The 20,308-nt window shown below is 36.0% G+C and overlaps 1 protein-coding gene across 6 annotated transcripts in view; it reads right to left on the bottom strand.

Moving 5' to 3' along the window:
• The window catches only part of TPK1 (thiamin pyrophosphokinase 1), a 301,751-nt gene that overhangs the window by 265,764 nt on the left and 15,679 nt on the right, over positions 1 to 20,308 (bottom strand). Inside the window, exon 1 of one of the 6 annotated variants that reach the window (XM_085051529.1) lies at positions 11,220 to 11,410. The exons of the other annotated variants lie outside the window; for them this stretch is intronic. Coding sequence (XP_084907655.1) covers positions 11,220 to 11,238 — 19 coding nt within the window. The 5' untranslated portion in view covers positions 11,239 to 11,410. Of the gene's footprint in view, positions 1 to 11,219; positions 11,411 to 20,308 lie in introns of those variants that run through there. 6 annotated transcript variants of the gene reach the window in all.

Genomic DNA, 20,308 nt, shown 5'->3' with positions numbered 1-20,308 from the left:
AATTGCCAAAAGAAGAGAGGAGAAGGGCAGATCAAGTCACTGAAACAAAGTGCCACTTGCTGTATACTTTGAATCATGCCAGCAACATAGACAGGTGTGAAAGAAAAAGTAATTGCCTGATCATTAAAAAACTCTGAGAGACCCTATCAAGACAAACTCATATCATACTCCTCAAGCAGCTGGTCAGGCACATAGAAGAGAAAAACAAGAAAAAAAGCCATAGTAAAAATTTGAACGCTGCATGTTAATCCTACTATTCCTAACTGAGTGCCTCAATATCATCTAAACATCATGACTTAGCTACATCCATAACTACTGTCAGTGGTCACCATTCTCAGGTGGTTTCTTAGTTTTGAAACAAAACCTTTTATTTGCGCTTTCCTTCTCTCAGCAAGGGAATACTAAGCTTTGTGATGGAACCAAAATTCCATTTTCCAGAAGAAACCTATTTTTAAAAATTATATGATAACAGATCTACCCAACATATCTTTACAAAAAGGAAATTTTTCCTGGCCTTGGCTCTCCACTGAGAGTTCTAACTAAAAACAATTGCCTTTCACAGTTTTCCTTATTATTTTAAAACGTATTAAAGCTCATGACTATCCTGGCTTAACCCAGGCTGCCAGTTGCACCAGATGAACCTTAGATGGTCAGCTTTAGTGTATAACAGAGCTTACAGTTATTTGCCATTGCAGTTATGTGAAACTTGGCAAATGTATAACACGTCAATGACAAAGACACACAAAGTTACTCTGTGAAGAGCTGCTAAGAAACAATACTCCCCTTATTTGCCTGGTCTGCTCCTATGTCAGAGTCCATGGCCAGCACACAGATACTGGCAGAAGCTTTATACAACAGCTCCCAAGTCTTTTTGAGGAAAAATCTGCTGGAGCAGTCCAACCTACTGCTAACCAAGCTGTACAGAAATAATCTCAAACCAGTTGTATAACAACCAACATCAAAAGAAAAACATTTGTGATCTAGTTATCCCTGGGAACACTTCCATTTCCATTCAGGATTATAAACTGACTTAAGCAAGAACACCATTTTTCTCACAATATAGGTCAATGCAGCTACATAAACATGCAGATTTGGGCACACCATCAATTTACTGAACTGGTACTTGAAGTCCTGGTAATTTAATTCATTTAGTTTTGACTATAATACATATACTATACACTTGTGTGCTACATCTCTAACCAATGCAAGACTTCCAAGCCTGATTTTTAAAACTAAACCCTGGCTTTATTTTGCTTTCAGCCCATTCCTGACTTACTCATGAACCAGCTGTATTTATAAGCAAAGGTTGAGTCCACTAACCCTTCCTCATCACACACATCTTAAAAATAGAATTGCTTAACAAAGATCATTTTATCTCACACACCACTTCAGGCAGCCAATTCTGTCATCTCCAAATCCCAATCCACTGTGGTCCTTCTCATTCCCTACAGTCCTCAAGCATCTCTCTTCTATAAATGCTAAGAAGGATTACACATCTGGCATCAACCTGGTCTCTCTTCAGCAACAGGCTCTTTTGAGAATCAAGGATGACTTGAAACCTTTCTCACTCATTTCCACTTACATAAAAGCTGTGGTAAAATGAAATGCTGTCACTTTGAAGTAATGCTCGCAATCAAGATTTGTCTCAAATTCTGCACCTGTGAATGATTTGCCAGAAAAAGTACTTTCTTACTTAAAGCTGCTCGTCGTCTCTCATCATTAAAAGATTATGTAACCATTTTCACAATTATTTTCCATATGTTTTTATTTAAAATTAGAACTCATGCATTATTAACTGATGACTAAATACAGACTCATCTGCCTGTTTTCAAGAGAAAGGTTTCTCCTGTGTTTCCACTGATTATGCTCTCCTTCCCCAGATTCTTTACTTTGCACAATTTTTTTCCTATAGCAAAGTAGAACTGGGCACAGAAATAGTTCATGGCCCCAAAAATATGCCATATAACCCTACTGTAACCCAGGAAAGTTTTGAAAACAAGAAAGAGGCAATTACTATTGCTTTTGAAGAAAAAACCAAATGACAAACAAAAACAAAACCCTAAAGCCCCCCCCCCCACCCCCAACAACAACAACCAAAATGAAAAAAAGGAAAAAAATATTATGAATAAGGAAGAAATGTTTGGAACCAAACTGTTCAGGCTCATTTCTGAGTTTTGGTCATCTCAAGCAGCAGCCTTAACAAACTGCAGGATGTTTGAAATCTGGTGTTTTTCTTTTTTATCCTATAAAACATAATCCCTATAGATTTCCAGCAAGCCTAAGCCAGCCAAGACACTGAAGTGCTTTCATAATTCTCACATTGTGCACAGATGTGGGCAACAAATAAGGATAACCTTTGTGTAATGCCATCACCTGCATTAAGCCCCAGGACTGTGTGATGCCTCCCAGCACCTCCAGCAGGGTGTACAAGGAGCACCTCTGGCTAAACTAAAAGCTATGCACAACACATATCTTGGGAAATATAACAATGCAATAGGATACAGAGTGAACTAAAAATCAATATTTAGTGCAATATTAACCAGAAGCAACAAATGGGTCTAAACCAGTGTGACCATGATAAAGTAAGCTCAAGTGCACAGAATAGTGCTTTCCCCTAAAGAAGTTTAATTATTTTATTCCACGTTACTTTACAATTGATAGTGTTGTGGGTCCCCACACAACAACCTGTGCACAAAAGGAGAAAACAGGCAGAGATGTAGCTTAGGCAAGGAAGGATATTCCAAGCATGAAAAAGGATTAGACAGATGTAAAAATGTTCAGTGATGTGGGTGAGTCCCTAGGAAACCAATGGAACGTGAGTTGAATCCGAAAAGGTCACAAAGACACTGACAAGAAAGTCAAGCTTGATGCAAAGTGAAGGCACTTAGAAATTTGAGGATGGAATATGGCAGCAGCTGGGAGTGAGGGAACCCTTTTAACACCCACACACTGCCCTTCACACAGACACTCTATCTTGCTATGCCTCTGTTAGACTGAAAACACTCTGTGAGCAAAGTTGTCCTACAAACTTCTCTCACAAAGGTAAACCAATACACCTCTGAGTATTTCTGTATCTTAGAGGATGCCTCATTTCTCAGTGCTCCTCTCAATTATTGTACACCAGAACTTGACATGGTATTTAGTACTGGAAGGCAAAAACACAGGTAGCAAAAAAATCCTTAGCCCAGAAATAGGCTCTGCCACAGAAATTTTGTGAATTCATATTCACTATAACCTTTGTTTCCCACTTCAGAGTCTTCCCTTTCTGAACTCATTTAGTTTATAACATTTTCACTGGACTGTATTTAATTTTAGTCACTTAACCATATCTGCTCATATTCACTCAGAGATCCAAACATCCCTGTACACCATACTCTTCCTCTTCATTGCTGTTTCTCACTCCATCAATCTTTGTGTCCATAATCACTCACAGTAATTATTTTGCATTATTTTCATTGCAGGCAAAATATGACCAGGCATAAACCCCTGCTACACTTCTCAGGGAACACTCATATACTGCTGTATTTTGAGATCTGTCACACATCCACTCTATAACCTACACAGATACATCACTCTTATTTTGCGTCATACCCCTGGCTAAAGGAGGCCCTGCTTGAGCAGGGGGGGTTTGACCACAGGACCTCTAGTGATCCTTTTTAGGCTAAACTCTTCTGTGGTTCTGTGATGCAAATGTCTTATCTACATTGAAAAAGAAAGTATTATCAACATTTAAAATGCAAAGAGTAATTTGTCTTCTAGATAGAAATGTCATATTTGCAACAACAGCTGATGGGGTTTGATAAGAGATTGACAGTGTAAATTGGAGTATATTATTAAAAATTGGTGTTGTTATATAGCTTTATTCTGGTTGTACATCTGTTCTGTAGTTGCTTTGTGTATTTTGTTTGATTTCCAAACAGAATGTAGAATGAACAGAGTTTAAAAGATTGCTCTGAAGAACGGTATGAACAGAGCCATGGTCAGTACATGAGGAAATATTACAATCGTGGAATAACAGCAATCTCATAGGCTACCAGCAAAGTATAATCTGGATCTCAGAATTTCACAGTTATGTCCCATAGCAAAGAATCCCTTAGCTTTGTGTTACATGACAATATAACGATTTGGCAATATTTTGAAATCAGTCTCAAAAGAATGTAAGTTTATTGACTCTGCACTGTTAAGCAGAGAATGTCGTACATCTCTTCCAAAGAGGCGATGAGTCCAGAGTTATATAAATTCAAAAATTAATACAAGTTTATTGCAAAGGAAGCTCATGGGGATTCTTTTAGTTTATTTTAAAAGCTTGGCAAAATTTCTTTAGTTTTTAGTTTTAAGCAAACACTACCAGGCTGAACAGGTCAAAGAAGGTTGAATAGAGTAATTGGGTACAGTTTAAGAACATGAGCAGTTTGTTCTTGCTGATAAATTAGACAGCTGCTCTGAATTACATTTCATGCTGTTTTCACACAACATCTAATTTCCTCCTGCTAGTTCTAAAGCTACTTGGAACTGTACGCAATTAACTCCACCACCTTTCCTTTATCCTTCAAAAAGCATCAATTTTGTTTGCTTACAGTTCTCTAAATATTTTCCTTTTTCCTATATCATAAAAAAATACACATGTGTAATAGAAGAAATGCATTAGCAGTGTAATGCAAGCTCTAGAATGAATACGATATATGATCTATTTATTACAATTAATATATTAATATGATATATTAATTGTAATAAAGTGCATATTCTTGTATTACAGAATACTCATGTCACTGCAAGCTCCAACAAACTGGGGGTTTTGTCTGTTCTCAATATATTTTGCAAATCAAAGTATTTTTCCCCTGTATTTCGAAAAATAGTGCAAAATGCTAACTTTTTTTGTTTTCTGAATACAATTTACACTTAGTCATCAACCTACTTTCAATTATGCAAATTGCAATATAAGTGGATCTGAAATAAAGCACAGTTTCTTTACTGGAAAAAAAAAAGAGAAAAAGTAATTGTGATAAAGAACATTTATAAAAAATAAGGTTGCACTAAACCAGTTTTATATGAAGATACAAAAAAACCCATACTTCCAAAGAGGAAGAAGTACCTTTCTGACATGGTAAAAAAAATACGTAGCAGAGAGAATCTATAATACCTATAAATATTCTTTAGCAAATGCCTTAATGTCCAGGTTCTTGAAAAGGAAGAACAGTTAAGGCATAGGCCAAATTTTAAACACAGGCTTAAGTTCTCCCTCATTCCCCAAGCCTGAGTGGGACAGGTACATGGGCTGCACAGCTATGCTGAAAAGAATGGGTCATATTTGCTTTTTTTGAAAGACACAGCCGAGAACTTTATGCCTCATTCACAGAAGTCTGCTGTAATCCTTTCAATTGCTTCAACAGGCTGGGTTTAATTGTTGGGTATTTAAAAAAAAAGAATTAAAAAAATATTTAAACTTTAAATATATTCACTCAATATAAAGCCTTACACTTACACATCTCACCTACAGGAACGTAGACGAAAACATAGAGTAAACTCATTTAACATGTTCTGTGAAGATGTTAATTCTCTTATGGTGGCATTTTTCAATAATGACAAAAATATGTATGATTTAGGACGATAAGTTGGCAATAAAATTCTCAGAATAAATAAAAAAGAGGAATTTCTGTTATTCTTGCAGTTTATATGGGGCTAAAATAATGTATTATCTTGCAATTTAAATTTCATTTTGACATTCCTCTAGCAAAGTAAGGTGTAGGCAAATGTTAAATCAGACTAGATTCTGTATGTTCAAATACTCCTATAATAAATGCAAATTGCTCTTTTTCCTGCCCTCCTTACTGTCCCATTTAAGTATTGCTTTTAATTTGCTTCAATAAGTCTTTGATAATAAAAAAAAATAAAAACAGGGAAGAAGAAAAAGAACTTCATTTCACATTCTACAAGGTCATTAAGAAGTACAATGTTTGACATAAGAGTACTTGCACCAATTCATTAATGACATCCTCACATTTCAACCAATTTTTCCAGGAGCAAGTAGTATTTCAATAACATTTGTTCACAGCAGTTCTGAGCCAAACTAGTATGTACATAGTTTTTTTTCTTTTTACATCCTCAAAATACAAAAAGATAATTTCTAAGTTATCTGTTAAGCTGGGAAAAAAGTTTAGCCCCAAAGACACAGGCAAGTATCCATTTTAAGTTACTGGGACCTGTGTTCCTTAAGTCAGACTACATTTGGATCTTAAGTACAAGCATTTTCTTCCAGTGAAGGTACTTAGCAACTTAATTTCATGGTAGGATGAGTTTCACAGTTTGTTTTGCTATCTTTCCTGAGATACCTAGTTTCATATGACAGTTGTCAGGCCAAACACAATTGATGTACAAGTATTTTTGATAAAGCCATCTATGGGCTTTGGCACAAAATTCAGGTACAGTGGATTTCCATAGCGTAAAAAACAAAACAAAACAAACAAAAAAAAAAACAACCAAAAAAACCCCACCAACACTAGACTTTGCATCTGCTCTGTTGAAGTGATTGTGTGAATAGTCTTGACTCATCATAAAATAAGACAAAATTATTCATCTTAAGCCTTTTATGTATTTATTCCAAGCCAATTTGCTTTCAGCTTTAAATTGCTATTGTTCTTACACTTAACATATATTTTCCCTGTTGACTTCAAAAGTTAGTCTGTTGTTACAAACTTTTAACTCTAACCACCACAGAAACATTTTAAGGAAATAGAAGACTTTTAGAAATAATGCACATATACTAATAAAGTTAATTATTACCTATTATTCAATAAACATTTGATTGAAATGTCAGGCCCCAAATTACTGCCCTGTTGACATATGAGACTCTTTACATATCTTTTCTTATTTTGGACTAGCTGCTGTTTCTCATAAAATGTAGCACCCACTTTCCTCAGCAGAGCTACTCATTACCATTTACATCAGGAAAGCAGCAAGTTGCTGTTGCTCTTTCAAGAAAGAAGCAGTATTAGCTGTGCCCATGCCACCAGTGGTTCTGTGTGTCTGGTGGATAAGGGTCTGCTAGGCACTCTGTCATTTTAAATGGGGAGGGTGCAGAAAGAATAAAAAAAAAAAGACAAAAGGAAATATCTGAAACAATGACAGTCCAGATGTGGTTAGGGCCTTGCAGCATCTGCCTGGAAGACTTCTAAAGCAGCCTCACAGAAGCAGTCTTACTGTCATGTAATAGCTATACAGGATAATGCAATCAGAAATTGGCTCTTTGTTGTCAATGGAACTTTACAGCAAAGAAAAATAAAATGTTACAGATGGACAACACACACCTAAAGAGATTCAAACAGTCAGTGAACCAAACAAAAATAGAATAGCCAATTTCAGAGGCTTTAATCCAAAGCACTGAATAATATTCTGGATGAAGTCACCATGAGGTAGTCACGCAATAAATACGGCAAAGACTCCTTTTTTAATACCACAAATCTGTGATTTATTGATCCCTCACAGAATTTGATAGAGGATGAGCAACTTTTAATTAAAAGAAGTGATTAAGTGCAAATCCCTCCCAAGCCTTTTATGAAAATCTTGCATCAGAGAGTGATTTGAAGAGCCATAGCAAAGCTGAGTCAGTATGCTTAGAAAAAAAAGGTGTATCCTTAACAAGATTAGTTGCATTGAGTTAAGATACTATTGAAGACAAAGGCAACTTCTAGTTCTCAGAAGGAAACAGCTGACAAAACTAGCACTGAAGAGCAGCTTTTGCTCTCAAAAAATTAGCAAAGCTGCTATTGGTAGATACTTCAGAAAATTTTAGTGGATTTTTTTTAAATGTTTTTTTTAAATTACTCTGCTATGTCCCTTTGTTTTATTCATTCTAATGACAAAGAATTGAATCTTGTATACGCTGACCTGTTTCCATAACTGTAGCAGGGGGAAAGTGCAACAGAAACAGACGACAATGAATATTGCATCTTACTTCAAGCTCAGCTTAGTCAGTTAAATATATCACTGATGTAACCTGCTTAATTTCAGAGAATGAGCTGAAAATGTCTTTTCTGATTACGTTCCATTTCGTCATAAGTGAACCAACATGGAAAGAATTTACTGTCATAATTTCTCATTCTTCTAAAAACAGCCATAACATGTTGGGTTCTATGACTTTCCTAATGAACATTTCCTAATTTCCTCTTCCTCCTTCTCATATTTTTCTTGAAATTTTACTTTAAACATATTTTTATATATCTGTACATTGTTCTCTTAAATTTTTATTTTAATTTATATAGCAATTGAAATAAAACATTAAAGTCAAAAATATAATCCCAGAAACAAATTTCTTAACGTAAAAGCTCAAGCATGAAGAAACAAACTCCAAATCCAGAGAATTAAGGCAGAATGGATCTTAAGAAATTATTCAATAAGTTTGCTTAATCAAAGCCAGACACACCTAATGGGAAAAAGAAGAGGGCAGAAAGTACACAAATAGTAAACTGACTGAAACAAAAACAACATTCAGAATTCATATGAAGGACAGGACCTTACTGTCTACACTGGGATGAGGAAGGAGACTTTAATGCGTATGCAACTACCTGGAAAAGCACATGAAACTGGAAAGACTGAAAAAGTAAGTAGAAATTGATCACAGATCACAGAATAAGCTGATCTGGAAGGGACTCACAAGGATCATTGAGTCCAACTCCTGGCCTTGCACAGGACATCCCAAGAGTCCATGTTCCTGAGAGCATTGTCCAAATGATTCTTGAACTCTGTCAGGCTTGGTGCTGCGACCACTTCCCTAGGGAGCCTGTTTCAATGCCTGACCACTCTCTGGGGGAAGAACCTTTTTCTAATATCCAATCTAAACCTCCACTGACACAACTTCAGGTCATTCCCTTGGGTCTCGTCACTGGGAATCAGAGAGAAGAGATCAGTGTCTGCTCCTCCTCTTCCCTTCATATGGAAATTGTTATTGCAATAAAGTCTTCCCTGAGTTTCCTCTTCTCCAGGCTAAACAGACCAAGTGACCTCAGTCCTTCCTCATCCGGCTTCCCTTCAATGCCCTTCACCATCTTTGTTGCTCTCCTTTGGATGCTCTCTAATAGTTTAATCACTATCTGATATTGCAGTGACCAAAACTGAAGTGTCTTAGGAATACTGGGGCAAAAGTCAAACCCGAAAGAAAACTAGTACAAATCTATGGGGTTTACATCACTCAGAATCACATAGCAGATACCCATTTGCAAACCACTTCAGAGCAAAATGTGCAGATACAAAACAAAGGTTCAGGAACCACAGTTCAGGAAAAACAGGAAAATGTCTGCCACCTCATCAGTACCCAGACTAGGCAGAGCTAAATCAGAGCTATGTTTAAAGCTTCACATGTGCTCAGCTGCCTCCCAGGCCACAGGCACTCCTGTGAGGCTCCTGGCTCAGGCACAGGTTAAGACACATGTAAATAAATACTGTGCAATCCTCTGTGTGGGTCTCTTCAGTAAGGTATAAATAAATGAAATGCCCTTGTAAAGTAACGATGGGGTTACTCATCTACATATTATTCAAGAGTCTTACTTCTCTTATTCTCGCAGGAGTCTTGACCTTCAACCTACAACTACTCTTTCAGCAAACATAGTTTATATTGTCACACTCCATTTTCACATAAAAATTCTCCACTATCTCTACCTAATACCCACTTCACTGAGTATAATGAAATACACCACATTTTTGTTGGTAAAAATTTTAGTAGCCAAGTAGGAAAAACTCTGGAAAAGCACAATATATTGTTTATTAGTGATAATTTAATTCTAAAGCAATTCTGAAGTTACTCAATCAGAAGTTTGCCTCAGCACAATAACACTGAATTTAAAAAAACTCTTCTTGGTTGCATACAATTTACAACACAGTAACTTCACAGATCACTATTGAGTCAGTCCGGATTTACATATTTAGAAAAAAGTTACATTTCTCTGGCTGCAAATCACCATGTGAGAACTTCTTCAGTTGCACAGCTAATAGTGCATTATCAGAAAGGAGACTTAAAAGCATCTACCAATGATGTCAGCAGTTATTCTGCAAAACACAGCATTCTGAAGTGAAGAACTCAAGCATATTGCTGGTGAATATGAATTCACTGAAGGAAACCACATCAGAATAAATGTTTTCGGGGGGGGGTGTTTTGTTTTTTCTTGACTAATTTTCAGGAGAAGGAATATGCCATAAAATCTGGAACTGTCATAAAGCTGCACAGGATTTTACCATAACTACAGAAAACAGGGATCAGAAGAAGGCTAAATACAACAAGGAATTGACTAATGAGGAAATGATACTGATTTGTTTCAAAAGGAAATGTACTGAATTGAAAAACAGCTTATTGGCACAGATCCTCAAGAATTAGTGTTAGCACTAATCTTAACATTTTAATTACTGTGGCATAAAACAAAGTTTCCTAATGATTAAGTCAGAAGGCATCATGAATACAAACCAAGAGATAAGATACATAATGGAATTTAATGCATGGCCTTGTGGCAGAAATAAAAATGGGATGAAACTTAATAGCACCAAAAGCATGAGAAGTGCATTTGTGGGGCCTAATAACAAACCATGCGGTAACCTGGGAGCTCATGAACTGCCAAAGCACAAGAAGTACAGAAGTATGCCCACTGATCACAAGATCACTACAAGCCATATGAAGACAACCGGGTCGTATAAATGATAAATAAAATCCTTTGTTGCTTTTAGCACATGGACAAGAGAAAAATTTTGCGTCAAAGATACAAATGCTCCTATGGAAAATTTCTGGCAGAAAAATGTTCACTCATGAATGAACTGGTATATGTTGCCCATAAAAAGAAAAATTAGAAGGGAGTTCCTTGTTATCAGAACAATGACATTTTGTAGTATCACCCAAATAGGAGAGAGTAAAGGACAAAATCCACTTGCTGTTACATAGAAATGAAGAGCTAGTTGAAAGAAAAGGATTACATTGTGTGGGATAAAATTTGTCAGCCATTAGATGATCCAGCCAGCCTTTTTCATTCTTCTTGCCTCTACTTTCTAGTCTACCAAGTCATTGTAAAGTTGCACTCACCATATAGCCCAGGAAATACATTATTTAAAACCCTCATTAGTAGTATTTTTGTTTCCAAAACAGGTGGCATTTGCAAAGTACAAAACTGCCTGATCCATATCTAGTTATAACATTATGTAATCTAATACTGGATAAATAATAGTCCAATTCTTTCTTCTCTCACCTGAAAATATATTTACCATAGTGAGAACTACCAAGGGGAATCTGAATCCAAACCAGTCAGTCTGGAAAAGGTTCTGTCTTCCAGCTGTGCAAACTGTGCTCTGTGTGGCACTAGACTTCAATAATCCACCTTTTTGACACAAGGTCAAGAGACTTTCCAAAACTGAGAGCAAAAGAACAACTATTTATTGGCTATATAGTGTCAGTCCCTCTACAGAGACACAAAACAAAAGTAGTTTTTGTTTCTTTCTTAAGGCCCAATATTGCATTCCATGATTCAGGTGAACACTTCATGAGCTGTCATTTGTGCGAGTTCTGAACACTAATTAAACCAAAGAGGACATGATGTTCTGTCATGAATTCTCTTGAGATCTGCACTCAATACAGCTTTTTCCATAGTTAATGCACAGTGTTGACACATAGTTATGAGCATATTTACTCGGTTTTTACTGGAAGATTGGTTATCAAACAAGTTTTTATCACTCTGCTCTGTTGGGAAATTTGTATTACAAACTGTAATGCTCCATGGCTCAAAATAAGCTTGTTATTTTTAACATGTCTACAACTAATTACAGCCTTTTTTTTTAATATAAGTAGAATTCTGTGTTGCAGCTAGTTAATTTGATTTATTTTTTTCTGAGTTCAGGTAATGAAGTAGGCACTCTGCAAACATACTGAACTCTTGAAAGTTAAATTTCTACACTACGAGCCAGATATGCTTTGTTTCTCCATAGCTTTCATGTCTCAAGTGGTAAAAAAATACCCAGAACTATACAGTCACTGAGTTTTGAGTCACTGAGTTGGTTTGAGGTTTGTTGGGTTCTTTTTTTTGTAAGGCAGATAAGAATCTAATCACTTTCCTGTATAATTTTCCTCAGCACTTTCCATAATCACCATCAATATAATTGTATTGCATTTCCATGCAAGGAATTCAAGCACTTTACAAAGCTTCAAAGAGAAAAAGGTCTTCTGTCCTTTAGCTTGCTATAAGATGTGCTTTAGTTCCACAAGGAATACTTAACATCTGAAATGAGGTCAACATGAAGCATTGTACTAGTCAAATGCCATTTAAGATCTCAAATACTGTGGATTTACAGATGAAAAGAAAAAAGCAGTAGTGATACAGTTCTAGTAACAGAGAAAAACAGTGCCATTCATTGCATTGAAAATTATTCTGGTAGGATTTTACTAATACCATAAAATGATGGAATATCCTGAGTTGGAAGGGACACAAGGACAGTCCAACTCCTGGCCCTTCGTAGGACAGCCCCAAGAGTCACACCATGTACCCGAGGTCATTTTCAAAATGCTTCTTGAACTCTGTCAGGCTTGGGGCTGTGACCACTTCCCTGGGGAGTCTGTTCCAGTGTGCAGCCACCTTCTGGGGGAAGCAAACCTTTCTCTACTATCCAACCTAAACGTCCCCTGACACAATAAGGCCATTCCCTTGGGTCCTCTGACTGGTCATGAGAGAGGAGAGATCAGCGTTCGCCCCTCCTCTTCCCCTCATGAGGAAGTTGTAGTCTGTCATTCCTCCAATTAAGCTTATACCTTTAGTTCTTTAGAAATTAGGTGCTGGGTACTGAAAAAAAAATACTTGGGAAGAACACAGAAATTGTATATGCATGAAACAACATTTATAGTATCATTCAGCATCCAGTACTTATGAACTGAACGAAAGGCTGTATCCAGGCTTTTAGCAGCAACTGCTATTTATTTCTCCATACATTTCTCTAATCCCTCTGAAAATCTTACTACTTTTAATTGTTCCTGTATCTGTGCCTGTGAGCTTGTACAATTTAATTGCAATATCTGCACAAAAATTAGTTCTTTTGCAACAAACATGAAATAATTTTGATTTTATACCCTCAGCTTTGGCATTAAAAAAACCAACCAAACAACACAACAACAAAACCCCCACAAACAGGAAATACTTCGTCTTGGTTTGCCTTTTGTTGTATTAATTATGATTTTATAGGCTTCTACTATATTTTCTATGTCTTTTCCAAGATGAAGTCTGAGTCCATTTAGTCCCTTTGCATGAAAACACTCCATACCACTGATAGTCATTATTACCTATTCCTATACTTTTCTTTAAATCCAGTGGTACAAGATTGCCTCTGTTTGCCCTACACAGTCAGTTTGGTCTGATCTGATATAGTTTTCATCTAACGCTGTGGCAAACAAAACTCTCACAATGTTCAACAATCAAGCTTCTATATTTATGCTGCAATACCTGTATTTGAAGTACCTTAACAACTGATTACACACCTTAAAAAAAAGGTAGGAAATACATAACTGGTGCTAGCATAAGTGGGCACAACCATAGCAAAATAAATGAGGAAATACAAAGGCATATCAGGTGAGAATCTATCATTAGACACATCTTAATTAGCAAAAAGTAGATTAATTAGAAATAGTTTGAAAGAATCACTTCTATCTTATGATTCCCCATAATGTTTTTACAATGCACAATAATCTTCTGTATCCCAGGATTGTTCAGCAAACATATGAAAATTAATATAAAAAGTATCCCTATTTAAATCACATTACATGATTTTGACTTTCTTTCTGAAGTATAGGTATAAACTACTGCTGTCTTAGATTTTACATGAGGGTTGTATTATTTATCAAAGTAGTCTTTCCTCGACTGTCAGAATTTTGTTGTCTTACAAAGAATTGCAAGTACACATTAAAGAACATTGGAATGAAAATATTTCTGTAAAAAGTACATTTATTTTATCATGTAGAATGATAAAATCTGAGTTTATAGAAGAAAAAACATGCTGCAGCATAGAGCAAACTGGGACAATTTCTGAGAAAACATCTTCATCTTTTTGCCTCTGAATAAATACTGGCTAGTAAAACAAACTGTTCACAGAAAAGATGAAGTTTGATAAACACATTTGTTTTCAAAATCTCTGAAGCTGCTTAACTATCCTGACTCAGAATTCTCCAAGACAAATATTTCACTGAGCAAGGAAATTCACTTGAAGCATGAATTTGAATAGTCACATTCGAAATTAAAAAAAAAAAAAAATTTAAAAGAAAATGCTTTGGTTGATCTTAACCATAATTTAGGAACTTCTCCAAGAGTTCAACTTTTTGTTCCCATTTAGGACAAAGATATATTTTAAAAATTTGCATCTTTTTCCAGGACAAAGCAATTTTCTCTTAACTCCAGACATACAGTAAAGGCACAAAGTATCTGTGAACCCAGGTTCTTACTAACCTTACTCTGAAAATGACACAGATGAGTACAGCAGCTTTCTTTTAGGAGTGGGGCAGAGTTGATCTTACAGAACTCCACAGGAGCATGCCATCTGCTCCTTTGGATCTACCAGGTGACAGGGAACCACCATTTTTTGGAAGTTTGTTTGGAAGATTTTTTTTCTCCAAAAAATCCAACATGTTGTATTTTTAACCACAGAGTTCCATTAAGTACCACTTTCAATGAAATTTTCTGTTTTTTACTTCACCTGCATCTATGACACATATATAGTAAGCACTACACTAATAACAACTTTTCAGTGCTTTGTCCCTCACAAAATAGCTTGCAATAAAGAGCTTAAAATGTAGTGAATAAATGCCTCAACAACCTAATTTTCCTGGCAGAACTAGACTCCCTGCACCTCCCAACAAGGGCCTCCAGTCTTCCCACATCCACAGGTGACCTTGGTGGCATACTGCTTAAACAACTGGAATGTGAAAACCAAGAACTGTGTTCCAATCTACTATGTGTCTTGCACACACATGCACAGAAGAAAACAATATTCCCATTAAAGATGTTAAAGGAACATGGACAAAGGTGATGTGGCCGTCTATCATAACTTCATTATATTTCTGCCATGTAATTTCGATGAAAGGAAGGGAATATTAAAGAGCACTCTAAAAGCTACAGCATATCTGCTTGCAGCACCTATTTCTGGTCCACACAGACTAATTCTCTCTGATGAATGTAACCAACAGAGAATAGCAATAAAATACCCACTAAGGGAAAGAATCGCTGCACTCACCACTTCTGTAACATCACATCTGCTTGCACACATCAAAAGTTCATCAACAATTTTAATTTGGATTAGAAAATAGCACTCAGTTATTGCATGGCAGTTGGGGGTTTTGGCTTTTTGTCTGTTAGATTGTTATTTGGGTTTTTTTTAAAAGAGCTACAAAACCTCTAAGCTCTTTCATGAATAGGGAATACCTACATTTTTAATAAAAATGTCTGGAAAGACCATGAATTAGTAATATTAAATTTTATCAACAGGCTTCTCAGCTTAATTCTTACAGACAAGAAACCAATACAACAATAAAAATTCTAATTGAGAAAGTTTTTGAAAAGATGCAGCAGACAATACAACTACATGCACAGGAAATTAATTCTGTAGATGGTGTGTAAAAGATGGCTTATAAAGTTAATGAGATATTACTTAAGGCAAGAGAAACAATTAGACTATTAACAGTGAAGATAAAGCAACATTTTGCCATCAAATATAATGAAACTAATTAAAATTGAAAATTTCATTTCATTCAAGATATGAATATGAAAATAAAAATCAAACAAGGTAAAAGGCCTAAAGAGTTCACAAGCTCAAAATCCAAACAAATGTGTCCAAAACCACAGCACCTATAAAGAACCTGAATGGACTATTAGTTTATCATTTTTTCCACATGCTAAAAAGCTGAAAGATCCATCCACCTTCAACGCATGGATTGATATGCTATTTTTTAAGACTAAAAAGAGATTTTATGGGCACCAGAAACAAAACTGAAATGCACAGGTGTAATTGCAGAGGGAGTGAGCACTGAAAAACAGGCACATGCAACAATGGAGCAAGTGAAATCTATAGCTATTAGCTTGTGTTGTTTCACAAAATACTTTTCTGACACCACAGAAGCATGACAATCACCAAGTGCAATTCTGCTTACACCACTAGTTTAATACACATAACCTGATGAAACAACAGGGGATTTAGACTTTTCAAGACATTTTATGTCATACAGTCTTTCTCACTGTGCCATCACCAGGTGGGACTCCATATGACCCTTTCAGTCCCCTTGGTTCAGAAGGACTTTTGAAGCAGAGAATTGAATGGTTTTAAGACTGGTTAACAGTGCCAACATGCTTCTGGGAAGCAGTCATCCATCATCCTTTATGAGTCTGTCTCCATTTTTTATTTTTCTTTCCAAGTATTTCCTTGTTTCCAAGTATTTCCTTTACTACTTATTCACTTTCAAAACTTTGAAGATCCTCTGATTACTCCTCTCTTCCCACTGTTTCTGAACAACCCACTACTAGCATCATTATCAGGTGATGATGCTGTCCTTACCCTCTGCTGCTGGCTCCTCTCTGTCAGTATTGACATCTTGTTAATGTCTTGCTCCTGGATGTCCTGCAGTGATTCCAGCCTAAAAGATCTATGAGCGACATTTGAATTTTCAATGCTTTCTGTTAAACCATCCCACTTTTGTGAAAAGTTGACTATATATTTTCCTTAAAAATCTTTCAGATTTACCTGGTGCCACAATTCTACAGACATGGATTGGCAGTTAAGGGTTTGCATGTTGTGTTTACTATGCACAGTGCTCACTGCAGTCATCTCACCTTCCCTTGATGCTTCCCTTTTCTCTTTTTTCATAGTTTATACTACAAATATTCTAGTTATTGTCTTGAACTAGTATGTGAATAGTTTTGAATCAGAACTAGTCTACACACTAATTTCCACTAGCCTAGAGGTCTCATCTTTCAAGACATATTTCAATGCACGTACAAGTTTTAATTCTTTTTTACACAGCATTTGTTAGTCTGTCTTAATAGTGCATTCCTCAGTCTCAGAAAAATATAACAAGATAATATAGAATGTCATAGGAAAATTTCCAGAAATAAGGAGAGAGACAAAAAGAAAAGTAATAACAGAGCATCCTAGAAGCAAAGATCCCTAATTGGAGAACATGCAGTGCAAGAAGATAATGATACCTTTCCTGCTATTTAGACGCATCCCTTGCTAATTTAACCTTTGAACAACTTGGGGCATTGTCTGCATAACATCAAGCAAATCTGTAATGTTGTATAAAATATAATTGCTTAATAATGACTTGTTGAACAGTGTGGTCTCAGGAGAAAAGGAATAATAATTTTCCCAGTAATTACCTTTTCAATTCCGATTAGCCAGCCTATACACTTACTCTGTATGTTACAATGACCAGGTCTGCAAAGAGTAAAGTCTCAGTCTTCAAAAGTGTGACTATTACCTTGCTAATCTGAATACATACAATCACACACAAATCACTACAAAACTGTAGTGGCAAAAGCACAATGTACAGAGGAATCTCCAGGACCATCTGGTGCTACAAGCACTGACCACAGGCTTGTTACATCACATGCAATTCTCTGAGCATTGCAAGGCACAGAACTTATTTCCACAGACCTCTTGATCTCTAGAAAGTGAGAAACTGAAAGCAGAGATTCAGTTTCTCAAATATTTAGTTTTCTAGTGACAAGCCATGTATGTGAGCAGTTACCAAAATTTCAGTATATTACTCAAATCAGGGCCAAAATGAGACCTTGTATGGTTTTTCTTCTCATTTCGATGTTATGAATGCTAGCATTGGAAAGTGAAAGACTTGCCTCTCTCCTCTCCAGTCCCAGTAAGGGACTGTCTCCAAGAAGATGCTGAATAGGTATCTGGAAGGTATGATTTTAAACCAACTAATTATATTTGTATAAAAAGCTGCATGGATACTCTTGTTTTGGCTCCCAGTAGTTTTACCTTAGTCTGGGTTTTTTTTTTTTTAGTTCTTTTTCTTAGGGACACATTTAAGATGAATGGAATAAGCTGCTTTCACATCACAAAATAGAGCTCAAAAAGGGATTTGTAGAAGTTTACTTACACAGTGCAGCTCATGCCTTTTAATAAACTTTCTCATGTGAACAATACCAAACTGCCACTTCTCTCCAAATTCCCCAAACAAATTCAAAAGCAAGGTGCACTCTTTCCTCTTCAGCACAATCAGAGACTCTACTGACTGAGTGATGCCATTTCTAGACAAGACCTTTTTTATTCCTAGTATGCTCTCAAGGGATTCCCCAGGGAAACTTACTTATTTCTAGCAATCTACAGGAGCACACAAGAGTTGGAATTTTAGAATTTTTGAAATTCAAATATTTCTAAAGAACCCACCCAGAGAGAAAAGATTTGAAAGTACATGTTTCATGATGATCCAGCAATGCCACGGTACCTCACTCACCAAGAAGGTGGATACAAGTGTGCACAATAGGTGCACCCTAATGTAACTAAGCAGGAAAGGTACTTTTACATACAGTCATGGTTGAAAACAGATATGCATTTTGTACTTCTAATAGGATTTGATTAAATCATAGCTATAGAATTAAAAAAAAAAAAATAGGTTAGATAAGACACTGGAGGGATTATCAAGTTTCCAACAAATGAAATGAAGCTCCATGATTTAACCAATTAAATCCTATGGACCATTGGGAGGTAAAATAATGTCCATTTTCATTAAATGCTCTGCATTAGTTAAGTTATATGTGGACACATTAGCTAAGCAAGCACTGGAGTGCCAATGCCTACTTTCAAGTTCTTTGACTTTATTTTAAAGAAAAATCAAATGCCATCTATCACAGGGGACAGAATTAAAAACATATGTCAGAAAGGTGACATTCAGCAGGCTGTATGCTCACTGGACCCCATTCACAGTCTCAAAAATAGCTGGATGCATTTGGTAAAAAAAAGATTGACATTTATGTTTTTTCTCAGTAGACCTAATTAGGTCTGACATACATCCATTCACACTCAAATAGGCACAGAAACCTTCAAGGTTATTTTCCATTTATTTCCACCTGTAGTGCCTCATTCTGAAAGGACTAGAAATCTGAACCTTCAAAAGAGCCTACAGGTCCTGTTCATGCATACTTTCTCAGCAACTGAAATAAGAAAAATACTTATTATTAAAAGCTCATGATTTTCAAAACAGGATTTCTAATCTCAGCATCTTTGATCCCATTTTTATTTGTGATTGACACAATTTTTCATCACACAAATGGTATAAGTACTGTTCTAATATTGTAAAAGCATTTTAAATGCCAAAAAAATCAGTTCTGTTCATAACATTATTATTAATGTAGTAACATAAATATCCATTTGAACAGCATAAAAGATGCTAAAGGAGGGTAAAGTAAATTTTCACACATGAAGGAATCAGATAAAACAGCTTCCCCAAAGAGGTTATGAAATATTAAAGTTAAAATAAAGGTCACTTGAAAAGACCAACACATTTAGCACTGTGTCATGGGGTGGTGGTAGAATCCCCAAACCAAATGAATCTGCTCTCTTTGCTTTTCTTAAAAAAGCAGAGCTTGCTCTAGGTTTATATAAACATTTTCATGAAATGCCAACGGCCCATCAGAAGTCAGCGGCTTTTCCCCTATGGTCAGATTACTTCTGAAAGGACTGAATTCCTAATTTCGTCCCTAAATACCATAATATTCTGAATGATCTTTCCTAAAAATACTTTTTCCTGTGATTTTGTAATCTGCTATATCATGAACTGAAAACAGCAGTCAAATAAACTATGTGACAAACAGATTATCTCAGAAAAACAAGCAAAAAAAAAACCCTTGGTAGGACCTGTATATTTTTTTATACCACATCTGTTCAACTCTATTTGCTTTGTTTCTGATGATGGCATTCAAATTGCCAAAAGCCGAGGCTATAATCTAAGAAAAAGCAATGACATCCTTTCTGCAAGGATTTAGGACATGTTCTTCAGGTCCTAAGCAAACTGCATCTTGAAATCTACAATTAGCACGAACACTGAAAGAAAGGGAAAGAGAAGTACCATTACTATTGGCTAAACTTTAGAGCTTTTCAACATGGTACTTCAGAGAGTATAATTGCCCCCAATTTATTTATGAGGAACTGAGGCAAAACAAGGTTAAAAGCTTTCCCAATATTATCCAGCACAGGACTTGGGAAAGAAGCCTATGTACCTTCAGGTTCATGATAACTGAAATGAATAAACTGACAACATGCAACTGCTTCTGCAGCACACAAGAGCCTTTCCAGAGAC

The sequence above is a fragment of the Lichenostomus cassidix genome, chromosome 2 (assembly GCF_008360975.1).
Source record: "Lichenostomus cassidix isolate B80296 chromosome 2, HeHo_3.0, whole genome shotgun sequence".
NCBI classification, from domain to species: Eukaryota; Metazoa; Chordata; class Aves; order Passeriformes; family Meliphagidae; genus Lichenostomus; species Lichenostomus cassidix.
Note: the sequence above shows the minus strand (reverse complement) of the source record. Positions and strands in the feature narration are given on the sequence as shown.